At 30.8% G+C, this 23,544-nt stretch overlaps 1 protein-coding gene across 1 annotated transcript; it reads left to right on the top strand.

Moving 5' to 3' along the window:
• Positions 1–5,217: 5,217 nt before the first annotated feature.
• On the top strand, positions 5,218–22,119 carry LOC108549001 (uncharacterized). Its single transcript, XM_017902195.1, has 11 exons — positions 5,218–5,240; positions 5,329–5,389; positions 7,086–7,142; positions 7,215–7,259; positions 7,915–8,064; positions 10,181–10,370; positions 10,798–10,952; positions 11,215–11,496; positions 17,904–18,093; positions 20,118–20,355; positions 22,089–22,119. The coding sequence occupies exons 1-11, from the start codon at positions 5,218–5,220 to the stop codon at positions 22,117–22,119; spliced, it is 1,422 nt and encodes a 473-aa protein (XP_017757684.1).
• Positions 22,120–23,544: the final 1,425 nt, after the last annotated feature.

Genomic DNA, 23,544 nt, shown 5'->3' with positions numbered 1-23,544 from the left:
GTTTTAAACAAAAATGATAAACAAATTTATACGACAAATAACCTTATCATATAGGTTATATGTACATGATAAATAACTCTGTATTTTTTAATTTTCAAATTTTTAATACAATTTGCTACGAGGACTTATTATCATCGATAAGTCTGTTTTAAATATTAAAGTAGCAGTTATTAAAACAGAAGTAATACCTATTTGCATGGAAAAGATATTTCAGTGAGAATTTTCGAGAAACGAGTTTATAACGAGTATCCATCTGGTGGCGAAGTGGAAAGTGTAGGCTGGCGTCGTATTACTAATAATATATATTATATGACTAAAGGTCGTTTTTATTATCCGTTCATGCGCATGATGTTTACAAAATGATTCGGTTTAAATAAACATTATCGCAAATTATTAAGATACAAATGTTCATATTTAGGCAGTTCTAGGGAAAACAGAGAAATCCAAGAACATTCAAGATGACTACAGCTAATTTTTGTCAATTCTTTTACCTCATTACGAGATTTTCCGCCTCAAGAGGTTACATGTCATTAATAAGGGTCGATTATATGGCTGTAAAAGGTAAAAAGAAAAAATTGTAGGAATGTGAGGGTACATGACTATAAAAAATGTATATATTTACCTTGACCCACGGGATACAGTTTAGGAGTAAAAGTGAAATTTCATGCCATCGCGTTGCGTCTTTTTTTATGTAAAATCTTTTAGGGTGTGATAATGTGAGTTGGTTAATTAGGAATTGACATGAAATAAAATGTAAAACACGAACGATGCTATTCTTTGGGTACATTTAGTTTCAATATTTCGTTTCACCATTATACTCACACTGCGAGTGAATGAATGTAGGAAGGGTGAGAAGGCCGAATTATTCTAATTGTAAGTTAGCATGTATACCGAGTACGCTTGGTTTCACAATTTCGTTTTATACAGCTCTTTCCAGCGCGTTGACGCTTGAAGAGAGAGGGAGGAGTAATTCCGGTTTACCCCACCATTCGGTGACTGAATAAAACGAGGCAAGCGTGTGTCACATTTTTGTTTCATTTTCAGTTCGTTTCTACTGTAGTAGGGTAATAGTAAAGCATGTTATATGCCTTTTATATAAATGTTTCTTTCGCATATACTGTATTTAATTATCTATTATACATTTTCGATTTATGTTGTAATTATTCTTGTGTTCTTTTGTATTTAATGCGTGACATCGATGAATGGATCAAGCGATTGTCGGTGCCAACAAACCATTTACTCTGACGACCGATACCAGTAATGAAGGAATAATAGCCGTACTATCACAAAACGATCTACCCATGCTGCTACGTTTCTAGAACTCTTAATAACGCGGAAAAAAATTACACCACTACCGAAAAGGAATTGCTCACAGTCGTTTAGTAATCCTCGGGAAGTAATTTTACATACTTATCGACCATCGAGCATTAACCCTCGGAGCATGGTTCCTCGCGGAACGGTAACGGGGTCTCTCAAGACCCCACACCGATATTCCATGATTACATTATCGAATATTATCTAATAATATTTATAATATGGGGAGAAGAGAAGTTTGTTTAAAAAATGTAAAATTTTATAAACATATTTGTTATTTATGTGCACTGGGTATATATAACATTATCATGTTTCATTACATGTTCTTTACATATAAATCAAGAACATTTGGCACATTTCATATTATATTTGTTGTCGTTACCCATACATATGTATATAACACCTGGACCTCTTTCGCGATTCATGCGGTGATGATTCTTTTTGTTTGTTGAGTTTTCCACCTATAACTTCAGTAGCCAAGATAATATGCTTCATATTATTATAATTTATAAAATAATTCATAAAATGAAGACATATTTGACAGATCTATTCTTTTCGCTGTCCCACTAAATACTGCTAGCTGAAGACGTTGAAAACTAGACGTTGAAACTATCCATGCAGTCAGTTGTTAATATTACAGCGATAAGAGTAGGACGTTGCCACTCTTTTGCTACGTCATTCACATACGCGGTTCCGTCACAGTTGAAAAATAGCAGGGTCTCCGAAGACCCCGTTACCTTATCGCGAGGGTTAAAATGGTTGCACAATGTAAAAGATCCATAATCAAGACTCGTGAGATGGTGTTTGACTCGAAGAATATGAATATGAGATAAATTACAAGGAAGGGAGGTAAATATGCAGTTTAGTGACTTTGCCCTAAATGGTTTTTTCACAAAAGGCTCTATTTGTGCCTCAATAAGAAATATAGATCGGGGGAGCTTGAAAAAGTTTCTAATTTTTTGACAAAAAACATAAAATTGTTAAAAACTGCCAAATGCATGAGACGATCCCTATGACTTTTGGACATGTTGCAGAGGACGAGATTCTGAAGACCTTTTATCTGAATAATAATTGCCGCTTGGCCTTAATTTCCGAGATATTTGCAAAAATTGTTCACACTATCACGTTGACCTCGCCTGTACGTGTGCTGTGGATCGGTTTCAAACGATATTTCTTTTAGTGATTAAGAGTCAACGGACATCCAACAGAAAGAAAACGCAGTAGCTGACGCTTTATCTTGATTTCACTCTTTACGAATAACCGAAGACATTCCATTCAAAGCAAAGATCCAAATCATAAAACCATCATCACCTCCCGAAGCAGAAGACGGACTCCCCGAGACCCAAGACATGTCCTCTCCTCAAATTGATCTGCATGATAAATATTTGAACTGGAAAACGACACCTACTGTTGCACCAATCAGTCTAATGGCTATTCGACCACACTGAACGCATCTGACGAAAGAAATTTTAGAATCTTACGATAAAAGAATTTGGCTAAATAGACTACATGACTTAATGTCATTATAAAACGATAAATGATATATAGCATTTGGAATAGAACACGACATCGAATCGTTACACATAACAGAGATTCAGTTAATGTTCAGATCTTTATTAAAAGATTACCCCGACAAGAAACTGCACTATTCATAGACACTTGTAAGGACATAGACAACTGAAGAAAAGAAACAGATAATTCTAGGAAACCATAACCATGCCCAACACCTAGGAAAAAATAAGACCTACGAGTGTAGGAACAGGATTTTAGTAAACTAGGCTCTTTGCGCCCGGGTAACTCTTTTACTCTCTCCGTACGCTGGTCGGATAGTGCCCCAAAACGCATCCCTCGCTGTTTTATAGGGCGTGTCCCCTCTCCGTCGCCTTCTCTTCGCGTGTTCGTAGCCTCTTCCGCTGAGCTCTGGTTCAGACGCCCCAGCTTGGCGTCTAGCATCCCCATCTGTGGCTGTTGTCCTTGGGCCTCGGCGAGGCCTTCCTAGAACTCCAACGAAGAGCTTTCACCCGCCGGAAGACAATGGGCCGCGGTGAAAGTTGCCCACAGGAGGAATCTAGGGACCTAGGAAGTACTGGCCCACCTAGGACGAGGTCGCGCGGGAAATGAGTGATTAAAGAAGAGAGCTTGTGTATGAAAAAAGAGAGTGATAGTCTCTAAATAAGGGTAGTCGAGACGTAGTGAGTGGAGAATCGTGTGGTTGAGAGTTAGAGTTGCGGGAAGCATAGTCTAATATTTTAATTTAAATAAATCTGTTTTGTTATTCAAAGGGAGTCGCTTACTCTTAAAAATATGTCAGGAAAATTATTCCCGAAAGTTTATATAATTTAGGAGATTTAGTATCATTACATAATGACCACAAAAGGTACAAATTAGATAAAGAGTGGTTAGAGCCATACGAAATATTAGAAATAAAAACCGAGCTCGACTCCAGCCGAGATCTTCCTTTTGCTCGTGTTAATTGAAACAGCTGTCCAATATTAATTTCGCGGGCAACATAACGAGATCGCGAGACGGATTAACAACCCGACAACAATTTCTCGAAAATTCAATCGCCACGCAACACAGGCCAACGTCGGTCAACACAGCTTATTTATTCCTATTTTGACCATAGGGTCAATTCGTCATCTTCACCCCTCCAGAAACTAAAAATATATATAAGCACCTCCGAACATTGTACAAGCCCAGTTCCTTCCCCGCCGATATATAGTACATTATTGTATTTTTCGACATAGCCTTGCTGTAGAATTCGTATTGCAAATAGAAACGTTCTGAAGAATATTAAAGAAATTAATCGGTCTACAACCTTCTTCATTCGGGTTCCAACAGAGATAAAAGTGTAGGAGATTTTAATTAAGTGTCGTTTTGCTTGGTAGGTGAATTTTTTATTCCTTCCTTGACTCGTAGGCGAATGTGTCAAAAACGCATCCCCCTGCAGTCTTATAGGGCGTGTCCCCAAAAGCTGTATAGTTTTCGTGCTTTTTCTATACATAGGCAAACCCGCATACTATATAAGATAGTTCTTAAGTTTATATTACCCTATAGCGATAAGCGCGGTAGAGTAAGTTTGATTCTATATCGCGAGTGCTTCACGCTGGAGCCATCGATCTCATAGTCTTAGTATTCATTTGTAACTCTTTTGTACGTTTTGGTTCTTTCATATGTATATTATTGTATCTAGTTTTTGGCATATTAAACTTATGTTAAATTGTAAAAAAAAAAAACATAGGGCGTGTCCCCTCTTCGTGGCCTCGTCTTCACGTGTTGGTAGTCTCTTCGGTTGAACTCCGGTCCAGGTGCCCCAGCTCAGCGTCTAAACATCTCCATCTGTGGCTGTTATTCTTGGACCTGTGCGATGTCTTCCTAGAACTCCAACGAAGGGCTTTCTCCCGCCGGAAGACAATAGGTAGCGATGAAAGTTGCCCATATAATTGTTCGTTAATTTTCCATTTGTTCGATAATTTAGTTTAAATTTAAAATTTGTATAACCAAGCTCTCTTGGTCTCTACCCAGCAAAGCTGTATAAAACTGTATATAAGTAGCACATAAGCCGGTACAATGCATGTAAACACACTGTAAGGAGTAACTCGATATTCTGCAATTCTGAAGTAAAAGTACACTAACGTAAAAGGAAGAATATCTTATGAGAAATATTGTACAAATTAAATAACATTTTCTACAACTATTATTTCGTAGCCTACTGTGTTATTAACCTTATGTAACGTAACATTATGCAAAGCTACCTACTTCTGGTATGATCGTCCATTATTTCTTGGTTGACATTGATATTTTTAAACCCTTTGGATTAAATCAAAACATATTTTATTTCTTTAGTGTCATGAAATAACACTGTTCCATAGTTGCTCCTTATTATGAACGATCGTTGTCATCATGCAGATCTGTGCAGTTGATCCGTGAGCTGTTATTTCACCCTAAATTATACATTAAATCGTAATTCGATTCGTTATGAACGATTAAGTTTAACATCGCGATATGTTGTAGGTCTATAGCCAAACCGCATGAGCAAAAGCAATCGGTTATTGAGGCGAAAAATAAAATTAAGGTAACTTAAAATATAATTTTGAAACATTAGAATGGTCTTTATAAAATATTCTCTTACAAGAAGACTGCAAGGCTTTCGGGGTCACCGATTTCGTTCAAATTTAGTAGGATGCTAGATTTAGTTCCCCCGATGGTGAAGGTATATGATTATAGGTGCCACTACTCAATAATTTTTAAGATATTTGCAATTGAAGATGACCATTGGTTTAATTCAGTTTTGTTTAGAACTATTTCCATGTAAAGTTCTAGTGCAGTGACAACGGACTAATATTCCTACGTGTTTAGGACCCGGGTTCAAATCTAGGGAGGATGGATTAATCTTTTTCTTTCAATTATATTCCATTTTGTATGAAATTTTACATATAAAACCAGAAATGTTGAACTTATTACTGGTTGTCGCTGTATTACTCCCATCACTGGTCTAATAGTTTCCCTACCTAAGGCTGTGTTCCCATATAGTTTCTGTGTTTGCCGTAGTCCACTCCAAGAGTCAAACAAATGTAGTGGGAGTAATAAGGTGATAGGGGAAAAAGCAGCTTTATCCTAGATAAAACGAGATAAATATCATATAATACAACAAAATATTTGTTATATGTTTCTGTACAAGTTTTACAAAAATTAACTAAATTCAACAAAAATTACTTTAGATTTATATAATAAAAACTAATAGTTTCAAAATTAAACCATTCCTTGAATGCTACTTTTACAATTTTTTCGTTACAAGATGATAATATGATCACTAGAAAATTGTTCTATAAATTTGAAAAAATAAAAATCCATAAGTATTAGATCGTAAAAGAACAGAGAATATAGAAAAATGTTTTGTTCCTCGAAATTTTAGATAGATATTTATATCTATGCAAAGTAATAGTCTATCTTTCTTTCAAAATGATGTTTCATATATTTCGTCTCTAAAGTTTGTACTATCTCTAATGATAAAAAGTATTACATTTGGAGTTGCACCCTTGTCGGTAAAGCAGTGTAAAAATGATAACACTGCGCATCAATTAGATTTCATTAGATAAAGTGATTTTAGAAATTTATAATACTATTCTTCTGAATATTTTCGATTATCATATAAGATACATTTGAAAAATGGATTCGAAATATGTAAGTATCTTTACTTATACTAAAGTAATCTAAGATCTTCAAAGACCAAAGTATTATAGGGGAATGAACTTACCCTGAAATGCACTATTCACATACATAAAAAAGAGTTCTATTAAAAAGAACCAAGGTCATCTTGAAATCTCGAGAGCATGTCCATCTAGCAAAATGATTGCTTTAGTCTTTAATTTTTGTCAACCTTAACTTTAATCTAGACTTTATAAATATATAATTAGGTTTCGATTAGTATAATTTTTATAGTAATTTTCAATTTTCTATAGCAATACCTTCATATTTTCAATGGAATCTTTAATAAGAAATTATTTAAAACAGTATAGTAATTTTAATTTTAAAGAATTTCTTCGACGTACGTAGTAGTAAAAGTATGTTAAAAATTTGGTTGTTTCAGTTATTGCAATTACATTCATTTAATTTTTACGATATGCAGAAGTATTTAACGATAAGTGATGGTCCTTTTAAGTGAAGAGCCAGGGCAATAGCTTGTGTTAAGGATTATACTGCATATGTCAATTGCAAAGAAGGTAATATTCTGTGATTAACGGATGGTAATATAAAGAACTATTTTTTAGATAAATCACGATGAATGCTGTAACTGCTGCTGCTGTACTAAGCAACGTATATGTTATGTAAGTACTATACTATCGCAATTTTTGTGCTTGATCATATTAAATATCTTTTAAGAATTCGTTCATTTACAGAGATATATACAACCAGAAATACCGAAGTCTTATGCTCCAATTCATGTAAGTACAAAAGAAGTTTTAATCAAAGTATCGTTTCTATTTACACGTTATTAGTCGTAAGATTGCTTGTAATGCTGCATTATAAATTTTTTTATTATTGTTCTACAGTTTGGTGTACATTGAGTTGTTATTTGATATTCGAATTATTCTATACATTTAATATTTTTTACTTGTGAGATGCATAAATTTCCAAAAACTACTTACAAAATTTTAGTACATTCTGACAATCATATGAATTAAATTTAAAACTATTTCAAAGAATTCACCTAAACATAAAATCCACTTATTTGCATTGCTTTTTATAACTCTTATTAATCAATTTTTACGTCTAAAATTGATTGACTTAAGTATTACCAACTAGGTATCAATTTTAGTAAATGCTCTGTATTGAAAAACATCTATTTTCACTTATTGCATGAACTTTTTAATCTATGAATAACCGTAGTTTACTTAATACCGTCGGTAATGCAGAATATGTTATTGACATTCATTCTACTCTTTTAATTCTCATGTTTCATACTGGACAATTAAAAAAATTTTGTTATTATATTAAAATTTGTCAGAATTCAGTGCTGTTACCTCATTTACTTTTTAAATATTTCAAATTATTGTTTATGGTGACATTGTGTTATAATATGATTTAATGTTATTGCAGCATTATTGGAAATCACTTATACCAATGGATGATAATACTACATACCGACTGTCCTATTGGGAATGTCCCAGTGTTTCTACAGACCCTGTTCGACCAGAAAATTGGTTAGTTACTGGTGAAGGTGAAATATCTGACGAAACAACGTACAAAGTAAGATGTCAAAAATAAGGCCATAAGTCAAAATATATTTCTTCCACAAATGAAATAATATTTACTTAAAAAATTGTTAGATTTATTCCAATTAATTGCATATGTTCCGTACTATGTACATGCACACATCTATATATACACATAACGTGTATATTTTCTCATACTGTGTAGTATACTTAGACTAAAATTTGTCACAAAAAGACCCTATACTGAAATTATCTTATTTTATATCTTTAACTTATTATTTCATTTAAAATTAGTTTCTTCCAGTTGGTGTTACCTGTTATATAGTTTTATGCCGCAAGTTACATATATTATTAATATAATTACAAACTATTTCTACTATGATTTAATATCTTATGTTTATATTTAATATCTTATGTTCTTATGTTCTATCTAATATTTTGTGTTCTACTATTAAATATTTTTAACTTCTTTTTGTACTGCTCTCTATTTTTCACTGTTCAGTAATTCCTTTGAATGTTTTGTAGGATCGTGATATTAACGTATATCGGTAAAAAAGATTCGAGAATCAACTTTTTGACGTGTTAAAATGAAATTTGACTTTTATATTTTAGTCAATGGTGCCTTTTCAGGTGTAATATATCTTAATTGTCAACACTTCGTAACTATTTGCTGGAAAGTAGAACACAGCTGTGAGCAGAATATAGTGATAATTATTCACTAATTCGAGCGTAGCGACAGGCTTGCTTTCAAAACCCATAGCTTGCCGAGATTTTGCAGAGAAAGAAAGTGTACTTAGACACGGTGGGTAAACATGATAATGTAAAACATTGTTCATTTGTACTTAATTGTATGTACTTAATGAGTTGAGAGCATCGTGACTATGTAAACATAAATACTTTGGTCTCATATGGGTGGTCGAACAAACATAGTATATTGTACATTCTTATTTTGTTAATTCTTGTGTAATGATTTTTTTAATATACGAATCAACTCATGAAAAAATACTTTAGATCTGGAAGCAAATTTATTTGTGACAATTAAAGATTTATAAGATTAGAGTACATAAAATTTAATTTATAAATATTAGGTTGTTGCAAGTGAAATGGTCGTTTTCCACAATTCAAATTTTCTGCCTCTGTTGGATTTTTGGCTTTTGTCTGGAAGAGTGTATCAAGGAGAGTAACATAAAAAGTTCAATGAATTTATTGCATTTCATATTGTTAACTTTTTATAAGAAAGTATTAATATGTTTGTTCGCAGATGTGCATTCTTGTCGACAGAGGCAATTACGATTAATAATATATAATAATGTTGTAAAATGAAAGTATACATCAAAAATTAAAAATCGACTATTTTGTTTGTAATAATTTATTATAATGAAATATAAAATTTTTGATAAGTTTTGTAAGTGGAAAGAAAAGTTAGAAATTTTAGGAAGTAAAAATTGGTAATCGATTTTATTATTAATTATTCTGTATAAGAAAGGCAAACCAATAGCTTATTTAAAAGATACAAGTTTTCATTATAGAATTTAATTTATTACAAATATAAATATGATATATGCCATATTTCTTATAAAAGAAGAAATTTGTTGTTTTATATTGCACACCATGACGAACAATTTCTAAATCTTCTTGCATCTAGGAATTAGTCTACGGAACTTTTGAAATTTCTTTTTCGGTATAGGTTAGGTTCATTTTCTTCAAAGAGTTTGGAATTATTATTAGCCACATGTTGATATAATTTCATTATAGTCATCTTAAGGGTTGAATGCATGTTTACCAAGTTTGATATTATACTTTGACTTAGATTTTATGTGATTGGTTGGGTTAGGAGTAATGGAAGGGGAACCACCCGGACTGGTGGCGCTAGTACCGCTTAGAAACAGATCTCCATGTCATGAGACTGATACTTTCAATACCAGTAAAAGTAATTTGGATATTCACTATAAATAAGACTATACTATAAATAAGTATATTAAGAAATATTTTTTTAAGGTTTACAAACAAATTTAACGTATCAAAAACTTCGATCGATTTCACGAATGAATCAAGAAAACGCGAACAAACTAATGTAACGAATGAATCTCGAATTAATGTCAATGAAAATCGTTATGTTAAAGAGGGAAATGTGTTTTTCATTATTTCAGTCTAGTTACTTTAATTATTTATGTGCAAAACCCGATCCACCTTGTATTCCCTGTGAGAAACAATGGCTCGGTAGAGGTCCTATGCAAGACGTTACGACTCAGAAACACGACTACACATGGAAAAGTGTACCACAAGTAGAACCTTACAAAGCAGAGGATAATATATATTGCGAACCTGCGGCGCTCGCCGGTGAGTACACGAAACACTAGAATATGTTTCATGTACTGTTCAGTGGGAAGTGATAGCCGAGAAGAATGCTTATCCATGGGTCCAGATGGTTCTGAATGAATTTTCAAAATTGATATTTATGCAAATTGTATTTCGAAAGATTTTATTTTATGATTTTAATTTACTTTTAACTATAGGGTATTCCAAAATTCACACAAAATTTGAATTTTGCGCCATTTGTGCGGTAAAGTGTTGTCAACGAAAAAAAGAGATACTAGGATACTAAGTATACTGATGTATACTTTATGAATCAATAAAAAGTTTACAATTTCTAATTAAAAACTTGTGTTTCCTATCAAAATTACTTCTTCTGTGAATTTTGGGACACTCATTATTTCAGATAAACTATATGTAATTGTACGTTGATTAAAGTTTCAACGTCTTTTAGGTGATACAACGTATAACTTAAGCTACTATGAGTCTGGTTGCCACCTACCTACAACATCTTATGCTCCTATAAGAAACTACGTCAAACCAGATATACCAATGGAAGACTATACAACGTACAATCTTAGTTATTGGCCAATTGATGCTCCGCAGAAAGTAAGCATTATTTCAAACACTGTACTTTGTACTACCACACTAAGTTGTTAATAGACAAATATTTTTATTCTAAAGTATAGTGAGGCTAATACACAAATAAAATAATCGAATAAAAATATTTTGAAAGAACAAAGGGTTGATTTTAGTTTATCATTTTTGGATAACAAATGTGTGCAAATGTGTTTGGTAATTTTAAACATTAATTTAAAATATTAATTAGTATTTAATAATTAATATTTTAGTTCGTTATATTGCTACTTAGGAAGATCCACCGTGGGGTAAAAGGGAATACGTGCCTCCTGTCGAGCCAATGGACGGTTGTACAACTTACAAATTAAGTTATTGGCCACATTCGGAGAAAAAACGTTCACCAATAGTAACTGAGGAAAATGACAATGTTCTAAATGCTGGTTGTTGCACTGACGATAACACGACTTACCGTCTCAGTTATTTTGGCTGCGGAGGAGACAAGCGAAGCCCGATTCGACAACCTGATAACATTTATTTCTCACCTTGTCCTTTGGATTATGATACTATTCATCGGGTAAGTAAGAGGTGGAATGCGAATATTCATTTATATCTTGTTATAAAGAGCCATAATCTCTAGTTATGGTATAAGTTTAAATATACAAAATTCATCATATGAACTTTAAAGTTTATTCTTATCTTACAATCAATGTCAATTTTTCATTTTCATATTAATATTAAAATATTTAAGTATATTTTGCAAGGATTCTAATAAGTTCTAACCGAATACTGATGCAAGTCCTGTATACGAAGGTAGCGAAGTTGATGTGGGTTATCTGCCTTCTCTCAGTATACACTACCAATTTGAGATATCGAACACCTTGGATATGCAATAAAGGACACTTTCTTCCTTATGTACACTTTATTACATGATATAGTTGTTTGTGGTTATTAGTGCGATGTAAATGCGTTATGCTGAGTTGTGTTGCGTTTTATATGCGTTCTGTCTGATTTCTGAATGCGTTCTCTTCGAGTTCTGATTGTGTTCTATGATGTCTCGTCGAGTTCTGTTCAGTGCCACCCCGGGTTTTTCATGATTGATTGAGGGTGGATGTTGATGGAGGAAAAATAGTGTTTTTCGACTGGACATGTGTGTGTCTGGAAAAGTTCAGATTTCAGGAGTAGGAAGCTGTTAAGAAACTTGACACTTTCGTATTGTTTTGGTAGTCAATGTCGTGATTTATCAGCAAACGTCTGTTTGTCGCTTCAGTGGGTCAGTCGCACTAGGATCCAATCTGTTGGGTCTGGTGGTTGTACGTGTTCTGTGCTTTTGTTTTTAAATAATCCGCTTAATAGGCTGGAAGGACGATAAGGCACATCTAACCTCCGATGTTACCATCGCAACAAGTTTATTAAAATTTAATTTAAAAATATAGATTCAGTATTTTAACCCACCAAAGCTTGTTCTTGCCATTTTGTGCTAAAGAGAAAGCTATATAAAAATATATAGATGGGAAAACCACATTGGAATTGCTGCATACATTATCGCCTCTGATGTATGTGAGCACACTTTCATTTTACATTAAAAAGGGATGTTCGAATAAGATTTATAAGTCTAATAGCTTTATAAAGCTATTATCGACAAATTAAAAAGTTATCAGGATTGGTGATCTTTATTTTGAGCCCTTTACGGTTATACAAGGTGTCCCAGCAACGATAGTACAATCGAGGAGGTGATTCTACATGGAAGAGCAAATCGAAAATAAAGAATAAAACTTTTTCATCCGAAGCTTCGTTATGTAGAAAATCGACTTTGAATATTCACTGAGTACGCGTGCACTTAACATTGGCTAACAATATGGCGGATGGTTATCAGTATATCAGCGTATTTGATGGATATTCAAAGTCGATTTTCTCGACAACGAAGCTTCGAATGGAAAAATTTTTATTTTTATTTTCGATTTGTTTATTTATGTGAAATTACGCCCTTCCCCGGTGTACTGCCGTTCCTGAGATACCCTGTGTAACACATTCCACGTAACGTTAGTTTTATTATTATATTAATATTATTTGTTCACCAGATTAGATATTTGTCGCTTGTTACGTGATATGTAAACTTCTATTGATGAAATTCATGCAAACAATGGCAAAACGAAGCAAGAGAAATTTTGCAAATTTCAGGTCTTCGAATATTTATTTCCTCTGTTTAGTTCTTGCAGTTGAGAAACTCTTTCCTTAATTGAGAAAAGGGCCCACTTGTAAAAATTGTGTTTCAAGATATTCGATGTTGACATTTGTTTTCTTTGCGAAGTCGTAATATTGATAAAAAGCCTATACAATCGGCATGACACGAGCTTCATTTCTAATATAAAGTGTGCTTAAAAAGTAGAGCCGAAGACACGAAGAACTTATAATACTCACTGACAGTGAGAGAAGTAAAAGGTGTCTAATCAATTTAGGTCTTATAATCGACTTTTGGGATGCAAAATCGATTTTTATTGTTCCGAAAGACTTCAACTGGTTAGATCTGAAGCATTGACGTCTAATAAGTGTGAAAATATTGGTGACGATGATCTGGTATATATTGTAGTCTACCTACGCATTGTGAACGTGGAGGAAGAAGATAGTCTTATAGGGACAGGCAAAGCAATGATGTACTTCCACAGGAACAAATAAAAATTCAGGAGTTCCGAGATGCCAAGAAGATCAACATCAGAAAAGCAGTTGGCCCTGACCTCATCCTCTCTGAACTGTTCAAGTGGTTGTGCACAAATGTTATAGAAGGAAGGATGTATGAAGAGTTTCAATAGAACAATAGAGCATCGAGTTGCATCCGGTATATGGAATGTTGTTAAACCTGTCTTGGCCGAAAAAACGAGGAAGAGAATCGAATAATCAAAACAACTTTCAGGCTATTATGCATTACATTTTGCATAACTGTGACTTGGAAATATATTGTCGAAAGAGAAGACAGAATTATACAGAGTCAAACTATATTCGCGTTTTAGGTGATGACACGGATATATTGAAATTGTGAAAGCATTGGTATCCTCTGTTTGACGCTAAAACAAAAGTTGTACTCCTGGAATATGGATTTGTTCTAATATAATTCGAAAATTGGAGAAATCACTATTAATAGTGGCACGCAATGAGAATTTTTAAATTCTCAAGCACTATCATTTAATATTTCTTTATTTTGATTTGTTGGTATTTTTTAGAGCTATACGTGGTCTCGAAAATATCGGGAATTTTTTTCGAGATCGAGACAGGATTTCGAAAGTATGTCTCCAATTGAAAATGTTAAGATTTTTAGAGTTTTGACAACTTGAATCTTGATATTTAATTGAATTCTATACGACTTTAGTCTATTTTTTTGTCATTCTATAACCTTGTTACTCTGTCGATTGTACAGTTGAACTTGAAAATTCCTGTAAAGTTGAATATTCAGAGCAGGATTATACAACTTTAAGTGACAGTTTAGCTAAATTTAAATACTACACAGGAATGCAATATCAAGAATTACACAAAATTAGATAACCATATCAACCTTAAATTAGCTAAATTCAAATACTGTACAGGAATGCAGTGTCAACAATTACACTAAATTAGATAACAATATTTACCCCATTATACAACTTCTTCTACAGAAATGGGATTATGGAAGATTGGAAGAATTCTGGCCAAACTGAGATACCTTGGTGGAGTCTTCATCGTAGCTTGCATAGGATCCAAGATTAAAATCTTGAGACAGCAAGTTAGTTCATAAAATTTTCAATCGTTATTGTTGATGTATGTACATGATGAGAAAAAAAGGAATATTAACAGCAAAGTCTGATTATTATTAAAAATTGGTGGATATGCAGTGTCATCTATTACCATACCCCTGTCTCAAGCTAGGTCTAACAGTGGTCAGGTCTCTACGTCATAACATTACTAGGAAAAATATCGCGATTGGATCGTTAGAACAAACAAATTAACAACGAATCAAATTTTTTCCTGGCAGATCGGCACATCGGAAATTATAAAGATCAGATTTAACAGAAGCTCATTCTAAATTCGACTAATCAGTTTGACAAACGTCAAACTAAATCAATCCTGGATAATAAGAAACGTTAAATGATATTTTGATTTTGGAACTTCTAACAGTAATACAAACATGTAGAATTTAGAGATTTGAATAGTGGATCGATTAAGAAGGATAATTAACGATAATAATTGTTATAATGTACACGAATTTTCATTATTATCTGGGAACAAATTAGATCATATAGCGTCACGTGATGAAGAAAACGAATAGAACACATAGAGATCAAGCAAAATAGAATTATAACTTGCGATACAAAACAATGACGTAGACACAGAATTAGTATAACATAAAACGAATATTGACTTACAAGTTACAACTTATTCTGCTACCATGTCTATGTATATACATTTACTGATGAAAGTTAAGAAACAAAGCAATGATTTACGAATTTTTGTAAATTCTTTATTTTCTAAAATATGTAGATAAAGATTCAAAATAGACTTTATGGAAAATATTCAAAAAAAGAACTTGGCATCCCTTCATGCTATTTTTAATTTTAAATCTTTCGATGTGTATGTCGAGGATATTCGCGATGAAAAGGTCGTCATGGAGAAAAAATAATTTACTTTCGCTATTTGAAGTACAATGTATGTAAAATCGAAACATTTTTAAAATTTTGACACGTTTCTGAATAATAATACTCGATCGTTTAATATAACTGTATATTTGATTTCAAATATCGTTTCCTTTACGAATTGAAAAATATAAATTTTTCAAAAAATTAACTAGCTATCCTTTTTACCTTTTTAGAATTCCTTTCAATTTTACAGCATAGTGCACTTACTCTGTTTTCGTCGTGTATACTCCCCGTCGCATAAAAAGTAGTTAAGCAGACAGATGTAGAGTATCAAAATTAAATGAAATACTCGAAGGGTTAATATATATGCCTCAGAAAATAAAGAATATACAAAAATTCATAAATTATTATTTTGATTTTTAATTTTTGTCTGTTGGCATATGTCAGCAAGGATCTAAAATTAGAAATTTTATGAGCTTGAGAGGAGTCAAACGGAATGAAGTGAGCACTCCTTTTACACCTCAACTGTCCTACGGGACTTTTCATGAATACACACCCACATGCGGAGTCATTCACTACCCAGGTAAAGTATTACGTGATTCATAAGCTGGGTCATCGGTCTCGAATGTGCTGACTGATCACTGATGTTGTCGAGTGACATTCGTTGGGTATTGTCATCGTTTTAATGACGTACATTTGTCAAACTCGAGTGTATCGAGTGTATCGAATGATTGAATGCTAGATTATCAGAATTCTATCATACTTCCTTCTTCGTGTCGCAGAATTTAGAGGTGTCATATCTAAACAATTTATGATCAACTTGTCGGCGAATCATTTACCCTTCAATTTTTATGATTTTTTAGTATGCTGTAGAAATGAAAATTTGGAATAATTTTTCCTTTGTATATAAGGAATAGTTTGTTCAGTTTACGAAATATTTGCAAAATGCTGTTAACGTTATACAACATTATTTTATTTATGCGGGCTCAATAATGACTGTATGCATAACTGAAATTATGATGACACTCTTGATAGAAGGCAGATTTTATAACATATTTATTGCAATTAAAATGTTAGAGTTTCCATTTCGCGAAGATCTTATGTGAACTTTATGATATTCTAATTTTCCACTATTTAAGTTATAATTAGAATATTCCAACATCTAAAATTGTTAATAATTAAAAGTTCTACTAATCGTATATTTCAGTATCTAAATATTCTGCAATCTACATGCTTCACTACCTAAAAGCTTCATTAATGCAAAATTTTTAATTTTTATTCCATTATCTAAAATTTTTACTAACTGAATATTCGTGTTTCAAAATCCAAAGATTCCGTTATTCAAACGACTTACAATTTAAATATTCTATTACCAACAGTTCCATTAATAAAATATTTTAATATCCAAATATTCTTATACTACTATTCGAATATTTTGTTATTCAAATATTTTATAATTTGAATATTTCATTAACTAAATATTCCTATAATCGAATATCTCAATGTCTAAATGTTCTATAATTCGCAAATTTCATTATCCAACCACTCCACTAATCGAATATTACAATATCTAAAATTTCTACTATTTGAATACTGCAATGTCCAAAATTTCTACTAGACAAATATTCCAATATTATAATGTTTAAATTACTCAAATGTTCCATTGTCTAAAGAATTCACTATTCGAATATATCGTTACTCGAACAGTATATTTTCTTCGTTACTCCAGTGTGAAATGGGCATTATGCGCCCGAACGCCTCGTGTGTAACAGCATTAAAGGGAAAATGCATAATACGTACTTACTACCTTTCAAAATGAAACGGGAATAGTATTTCTCGGAGAAATAATAAAAATTTTAAAAGTTTACAGAATGTACAACATCAAAGACATTTCCATTTTAAAATAATTATGATATCAAAAGAATAGTGCTTAAATAATTTGAAAAATAAATAGATCGTTGATAACAATGATGTATTATGTTAAAAACTCAACACGATTTAGTAAATAGAAGTACAATACGAATCTTACAATAGTAATAGTAATGAAGAAAAATAAATAATTAAAATAATATTACATTTGTATTACACGTTATTCTTTGTTCTTGCAAATGATATTATTCTTACCCAATTATAAAATAATTACTATGAAAACAAATAAGTTCTTTTATTTGAAAATTTTCTTTTCTGAATGACCATACTGAAGATTTTACTATAGCTGAAATAATTACATTGTTATTACATAGCAAGTAAATGTATTTCTAATTTTGTCGATTTTAGCATTATACGTTACAAAATTTTCTTTGCTAATTCATTTATAGCATTTATATTGATATATTAATATTTATATAATACATGTACATAAAATTCATATATATTTCAGATGAGTTTCTTAGGCAACTGGTGTGTCGAACAACAACCTTCAATTATACCTTGTAATAAGCAGTTGTTGGGGAGAGGTCCCATACAAGAGGTGACCACACAAAAACATGACTATACATGGAAGAGCATACCACTAGAACCAGATCATCGTCGCGCAGACAACCTTGTTCCTGCCACTTCACCCATTGAATGTACGTAACATTAATTCATTGTATATTCTAATACATAATAACGATAAATTGCAGTATATATAAATAATCGTTAAAAAATTCATAACTATAAATTTTTGAATATTTGATTTGGTACAGTGTCAAATTTGCACTATGTATTAAGATGAGTAAATCCATTTAAAAAAATACAGAAAATGTTATAACATTTTAAAACGAGTTATAGTATATATGGTTTTTGCATCACCTATACAACCACAAGATTCTTGGTATGACTGTTTTGTTGACTAGTCAGTAATTACATGTTGGCTAGTTGTTCCTACATATGGTGGGAACAAAATGATTATTCGCTAGTGACACTGTATTATAGTTTTCTGTATAGTGAATAACAAAGCATTAATAGAATTTCTCGCGAATATAAATTAGAATTGATATTATTTATTTATTTATTATATTCATTAATATTTATAATATTAATGTCCATTAATTATTCACTTATATATTCATATTACTATTCATTAACTTATATTATTATGTATTAATATGAACATTATTATTATTATTTATAACGATTATCTATATTTACCATGATATCAATTTAGTGTTTCTTCATTATAAAATTAATTTATTTTGTTTATTATATAATGTATGAAATTCGCCTTTATTTTTTCTTAGTTGTGAATTCTTATGTATTATAGTAGTTTCTCTTTTTCTTTCATTATTTCAATTTCATTCAGTGATGACAAAAAATCTATGACTCATAACCGTTTTTACAATAATAAATTATGACATCCTCTTTTTTATAAAATTCGTGTGCTAACATATATATTACTAATGTAATATTGGTATTGTATCCATGTCAATCCATAGTAAACGGCTTTGGTGCGTGGACAACTATACGTTGCTGGTTTGATATGTTATGTGGGCGACAGCCTTTACTTGGAGGGTACCACGATTGATTTACATACAGTATGTTTCTCTTAACTAGACATACAGGGACATTACGTAGGCAGTTAAGGATATGAAAAAATTGTTATTGGCAGAGTTATTTGGTATAGAAGTAAATGTACAATATAAATTATTTTTTTGTATACATATAAGGTTAACGAAATTCCAAGTTTAAAAACTTGATCTGTTTCGAAACTCAATACAATTTTATTATTCATGGCTTTCGATTCATCTCAACTTAAACGACCAACAGATGTCGCAGTTAGTTCTGCTGCATCAGACAAGTTCCTTTTACCTAACCTCAAAAGTTATTTTACTTTTTGAAAACGTTTTTTTTTCTCTTCTCGATTTAGTATCGCATAATGCAAGTCTAATATTTTTCCAGTTATAATTTGAACCATCTAATTTTTTATTATTCTTTCGTTATGTGCAATGATATTACAAAATAACCTTTGCTTTTTTCTTCTTCAAATTTGATTCATCGCATCTAAAACTGATAATTGATCAAAATGTTACTATTATTAAGAAACAAGAAAAGAAGAAAGGAAGGGGATAACAAATTTCTATAATACTGGCCAAATTTCAACTATCTGTTATCAAAAATAAAGATATTCTAATATATAATAAGCAAGAATGAATATTTGCGATTTAAGAATAATAAAGACTTATTGTTAGTTGAAAAGTTTGGGGCTTGAATAAAGGAATTAATGTTGATAATAAATGAGGAAGAATATATATCCAAAATAATATTATAAAATAATGTCATTTCATGAGATGTATTTTTTACCATTAATAATAAGTTAAAAATTACTATATACTTAGATGAGTATTTGTTATAAATGTATATTATCAATTTATTTTTTTCGTATGAAATTAAAGTTTTATTGCATAATATTGATTTCTCTTTTTATACGAAATTACTCCTTTTCTAATTGCATTGTATCCTTTTCCTCTATCCACAAATATAGAAATAATCTAGCCCTTATTTTTTTTATTTAATCACCTTATATTTCGTTCTGTGACATATGCTAATGACCTTATAAACGTACGATTTGAATAAATAAAAAAAAAAAAAAAAAAATATTTATTTTTGATTGCAGGTTGTACCACATACAAACTCTCCTATTTAGAGAATGATAAGTCGCTGACACCAATTCATAACTATGCACCTGTACACTTATGCCGTCCACCAGATATCCCTATGGAAGCGGAAACTATTATGCAGTTGAGTTATCAGCCTGTAGGGAATACAGTTCCAGTTGAGAAGCCATGGGGTGAAAGAGCTCCTTATCAAGTTCCAGTTACCCCAATGGAAGATAACACTACGTATAATACAAGGTTCTCTATTTCACCTCAGTTAGTCATTATCCAACAATAACCTGCTTCTGTTTAGAGGCAAAAATTAGCCATTTTATTTTGATTGAAACAAGATGTTTCAGATATCTTGCAGGCATTCAATATTATCAGTATTCTTAATAAAACTAACAAATAGATATGAAATATCTATAATGCTTTCTAAAAATAAAAGACAAATATTTTAGAAATGAAAATTAGGTTTCTCTACTAAAATTTGAAAACATTGGTGTTAGGCCTTTATTGGCATCAGTAGTGGATTCAGAATAATTTTCCAAAATATTATGCTGTATATTTTATTTAATTATATAATGTATTGTAATTATTTTGATTTTTTTTCAATATAAATTATAAGCAAATTTTAAGGTTACTGAAAAAAATCAAAAAATGAATATATTCATTTCTCCTCGTGAAAAGAGGGTCCTAGATCCGCCCCTGATGGGCACGATTTATGAAAAATGTAAAGGAAAGTTGCTCCGAATGAGTTCAGGTATCTTTTTCATTACTTGTATTCGTGTGTATCATCATTATATCTGGTTATATGTGTATCTTGTAGTTCGCGTGTTATTAATGATATTCTATGAAAAATTTTCGATATATTCGTTATCAGCCAGCACAAAAAGTAGAATATTAAATTTAAAAAGAGTTCAAATACTAATACTTTTGGAAAAGAGCCTAGTTTATGTGTTTGTATAAATTTATTTAATAGTTTACATATTATTATATTATAATTTAGGTATTTACATAAAATTCGTATACAGGGTGTTCCAGTAATAGTAATAGGCGATACAATCGAGAAGGGAGTGATTCTACGTGAAGAAACAAAACGAAAATAAAGAATAAAATTTTTTCATTCGAAGCTTCGTTATGGAGAAAATAGACGCTGAATATTCACCAAGTACGCGTGCACTTACTTTTGCTAAGGCAGATGGACCATCAGTATATCAGCGTACTTGGTGGATATTCAAAGTCGATTTTCTCGATAACGAAACTTCGAATGAAAAAATTTGATTCTTTATTTTCAATTTGTTTTTTTACGTAGAATCAGCGCCCCCTCGATTGTACCAGCTATACTCGTGTATTGATAGTCTATTCATCTAAGTAATAGTTAAATGCACATGTACTCGATGGACATTCAAAGTGGATTTTCTCGATAACGAAACTTCGTAAAATTATTTATTTTCGATTTGTTTCTTCATGTAGAATCACCCTCTTCCCGATTGTACTACTGTTACTGGGACACCCTATATATTATATAATTAATAATTTATCGGAACTTAATGAAATTATATATAAAGAGTAAAGGGGAAAAACAAAGAATATTACAAGTTTTATAAACAAAATCAGTTTCTAATATTTCTGAGTCTATTAATAAAGAAACAAGATTCAACAAATTTAACTATATCGTTCACGGCTTGAATTTTCTACTCTTTTTAATAGATCAAAAAAGAGAGTGTCAAACCTAATTGCTGTAGGTATAATTGTTATTACCAAAATGTATATCTAAAATCACTAAGTTTGTTTTCCTATTCCTTTTCCTTATCCTTCATATGAATTATGGATAAAACCATGAAATAATATTTATCAACTAAATATTTAAAAATTTGATACAGTATAAAATTTATATCTATTTTACTTATATATATATATATATATAATTAAATAATAATAAATATAAAATTTGTGTTCTAACAAGTTCATCAACTATTTCGTTTCAGTTATCTTCTGCCTGGTACATTGGTTCCGTAGTTATGGCGTATTTACGTTCATTTTTCATCGATAAAAGTGTTCAAGTGAGTTCAAAGTATATTAATTTTATGGGATCATTAAGTTTACAAAGTTAAGTGAATATTTACAGAGTTGCGTAAAGTAATAATAATAACGATAATAATTGATAAATAAAATGAATAATAAGAAACGAAAGAATTTTGGAAAATGTCTACATGAAAGAGTACATGATAAAAACGAAATATAGAAAATAAATTAATAATTTTCAAATATAATTAGATTTTTGATAAAAAATAAAAATTTAAAATAAAAATTTATTTCTATAAATATGTATTTCTTAAATATATATTTATTGAACTTATTTCGAAATTTTAATAATTTCGATTCATTATCTACAGTTATAAATGATTATAAAGTAAATATTCAATAATCATAAATTAAAAGAAAAAACTTACTTTTACCATATATACATTTCTTATTCTTTTATACATTTAATGATTTTTAACTTTTCATTTAATATTGATAGCATTCTTCTTATTTTGGTGCTCATGAACAAAATTATATAATTATTATATAATAAAATTACATAAATTGAGCTGAAACGATATTAAGTATTCCTTTTGAAGTGAAATTCCTTTGAAAGGATTCAGATAAGAGTGATCAAGTGTTCGAATACAATTATGGGAATTTCTTCCATAGTTTTACAAAGACTCCGATGTAACACATTTATGAAAGAGAGAAAAGATTATATTGCATATTAAAGATATAGATATTTCTTTATTTTGTTAATTATCGACGTTAATTAATTTATCTTTTATTTAATTATTTTGAAAATTTCTCAGATAATTTACATACATAGATCTATGTATCAGATATATGTAATACATTATTCAAACAATACATATCTTGAAATATCTTGATATTTTTCTTGAAGAATCTTGTAATTACGAGTCATAATTCTTCCTCTATATTATTTAACACTAAAATTATCGACTTGTAACATGTACATAAATATAATGTCATTTATTCAGGGACCAAAGTGATTAACTACATTCATATTTATCTTTTGAAATTTTAGAATTAAAGCATTTAATTGGGTACTTAGTTTCTTATATTTAAAAAAAGAATTGTTGGTTCCTATTTTGTATAGCTAATCGATTTGGAAAATAGGTGATCTATATGTAAATGATGATAATAATTAGAATGGTACGATGAAAATAAATAGGTACATCTAATTATGTTTTTATCTCAATACAAATTAATATTAATGTTTTTCAGAAATAGCTATATATTTTTAGTAATTGCAAACAAAAAACGTAAAAATTACTGTAATTTTTATTAGTTCTGTAATTCTATATTAAAAATATATTTAACGAAGTATTTGTTTCCTTTTAGCAGTATTAATATTATTTTCGAATTTATTGCAGCCTGAACAAACATCATATA

The sequence above is a fragment of the Eufriesea mexicana genome, unplaced genomic scaffold (genome assembly GCF_001483705.2).
Source record: "Eufriesea mexicana isolate 0111107269 unplaced genomic scaffold, ASM148370v2 scaffold1809, whole genome shotgun sequence".
NCBI classification, from domain to species: domain Eukaryota; kingdom Metazoa; phylum Arthropoda; class Insecta; order Hymenoptera; family Apidae; genus Eufriesea; species Eufriesea mexicana.
The sequence above is the reverse complement of the archived record's forward strand: the minus strand, read 5'-3'. Positions and strand labels throughout refer to the sequence as shown.

Excerpts from the sequence above, each read along its gene's own strand:
- LOC108549001 (XM_017902195.1), top strand. The coding sequence starts at position 5,218 with ATGCAGATCTGTGCAGTTGATCC. Across the intron at positions 5,241-5,328 it reads CAGATCTGTGCAGTTGATCC|GTCTATAGCCAAACCGCATG; the intron begins GTGAGCTGTTAT and ends GATATGTTGTAG. Across the intron at positions 10,953-11,214 it reads CAATTGATGCTCCGCAGAAA|GAAGATCCACCGTGGGGTAA; the intron begins GTAAGCATTATT and ends ATTGCTACTTAG.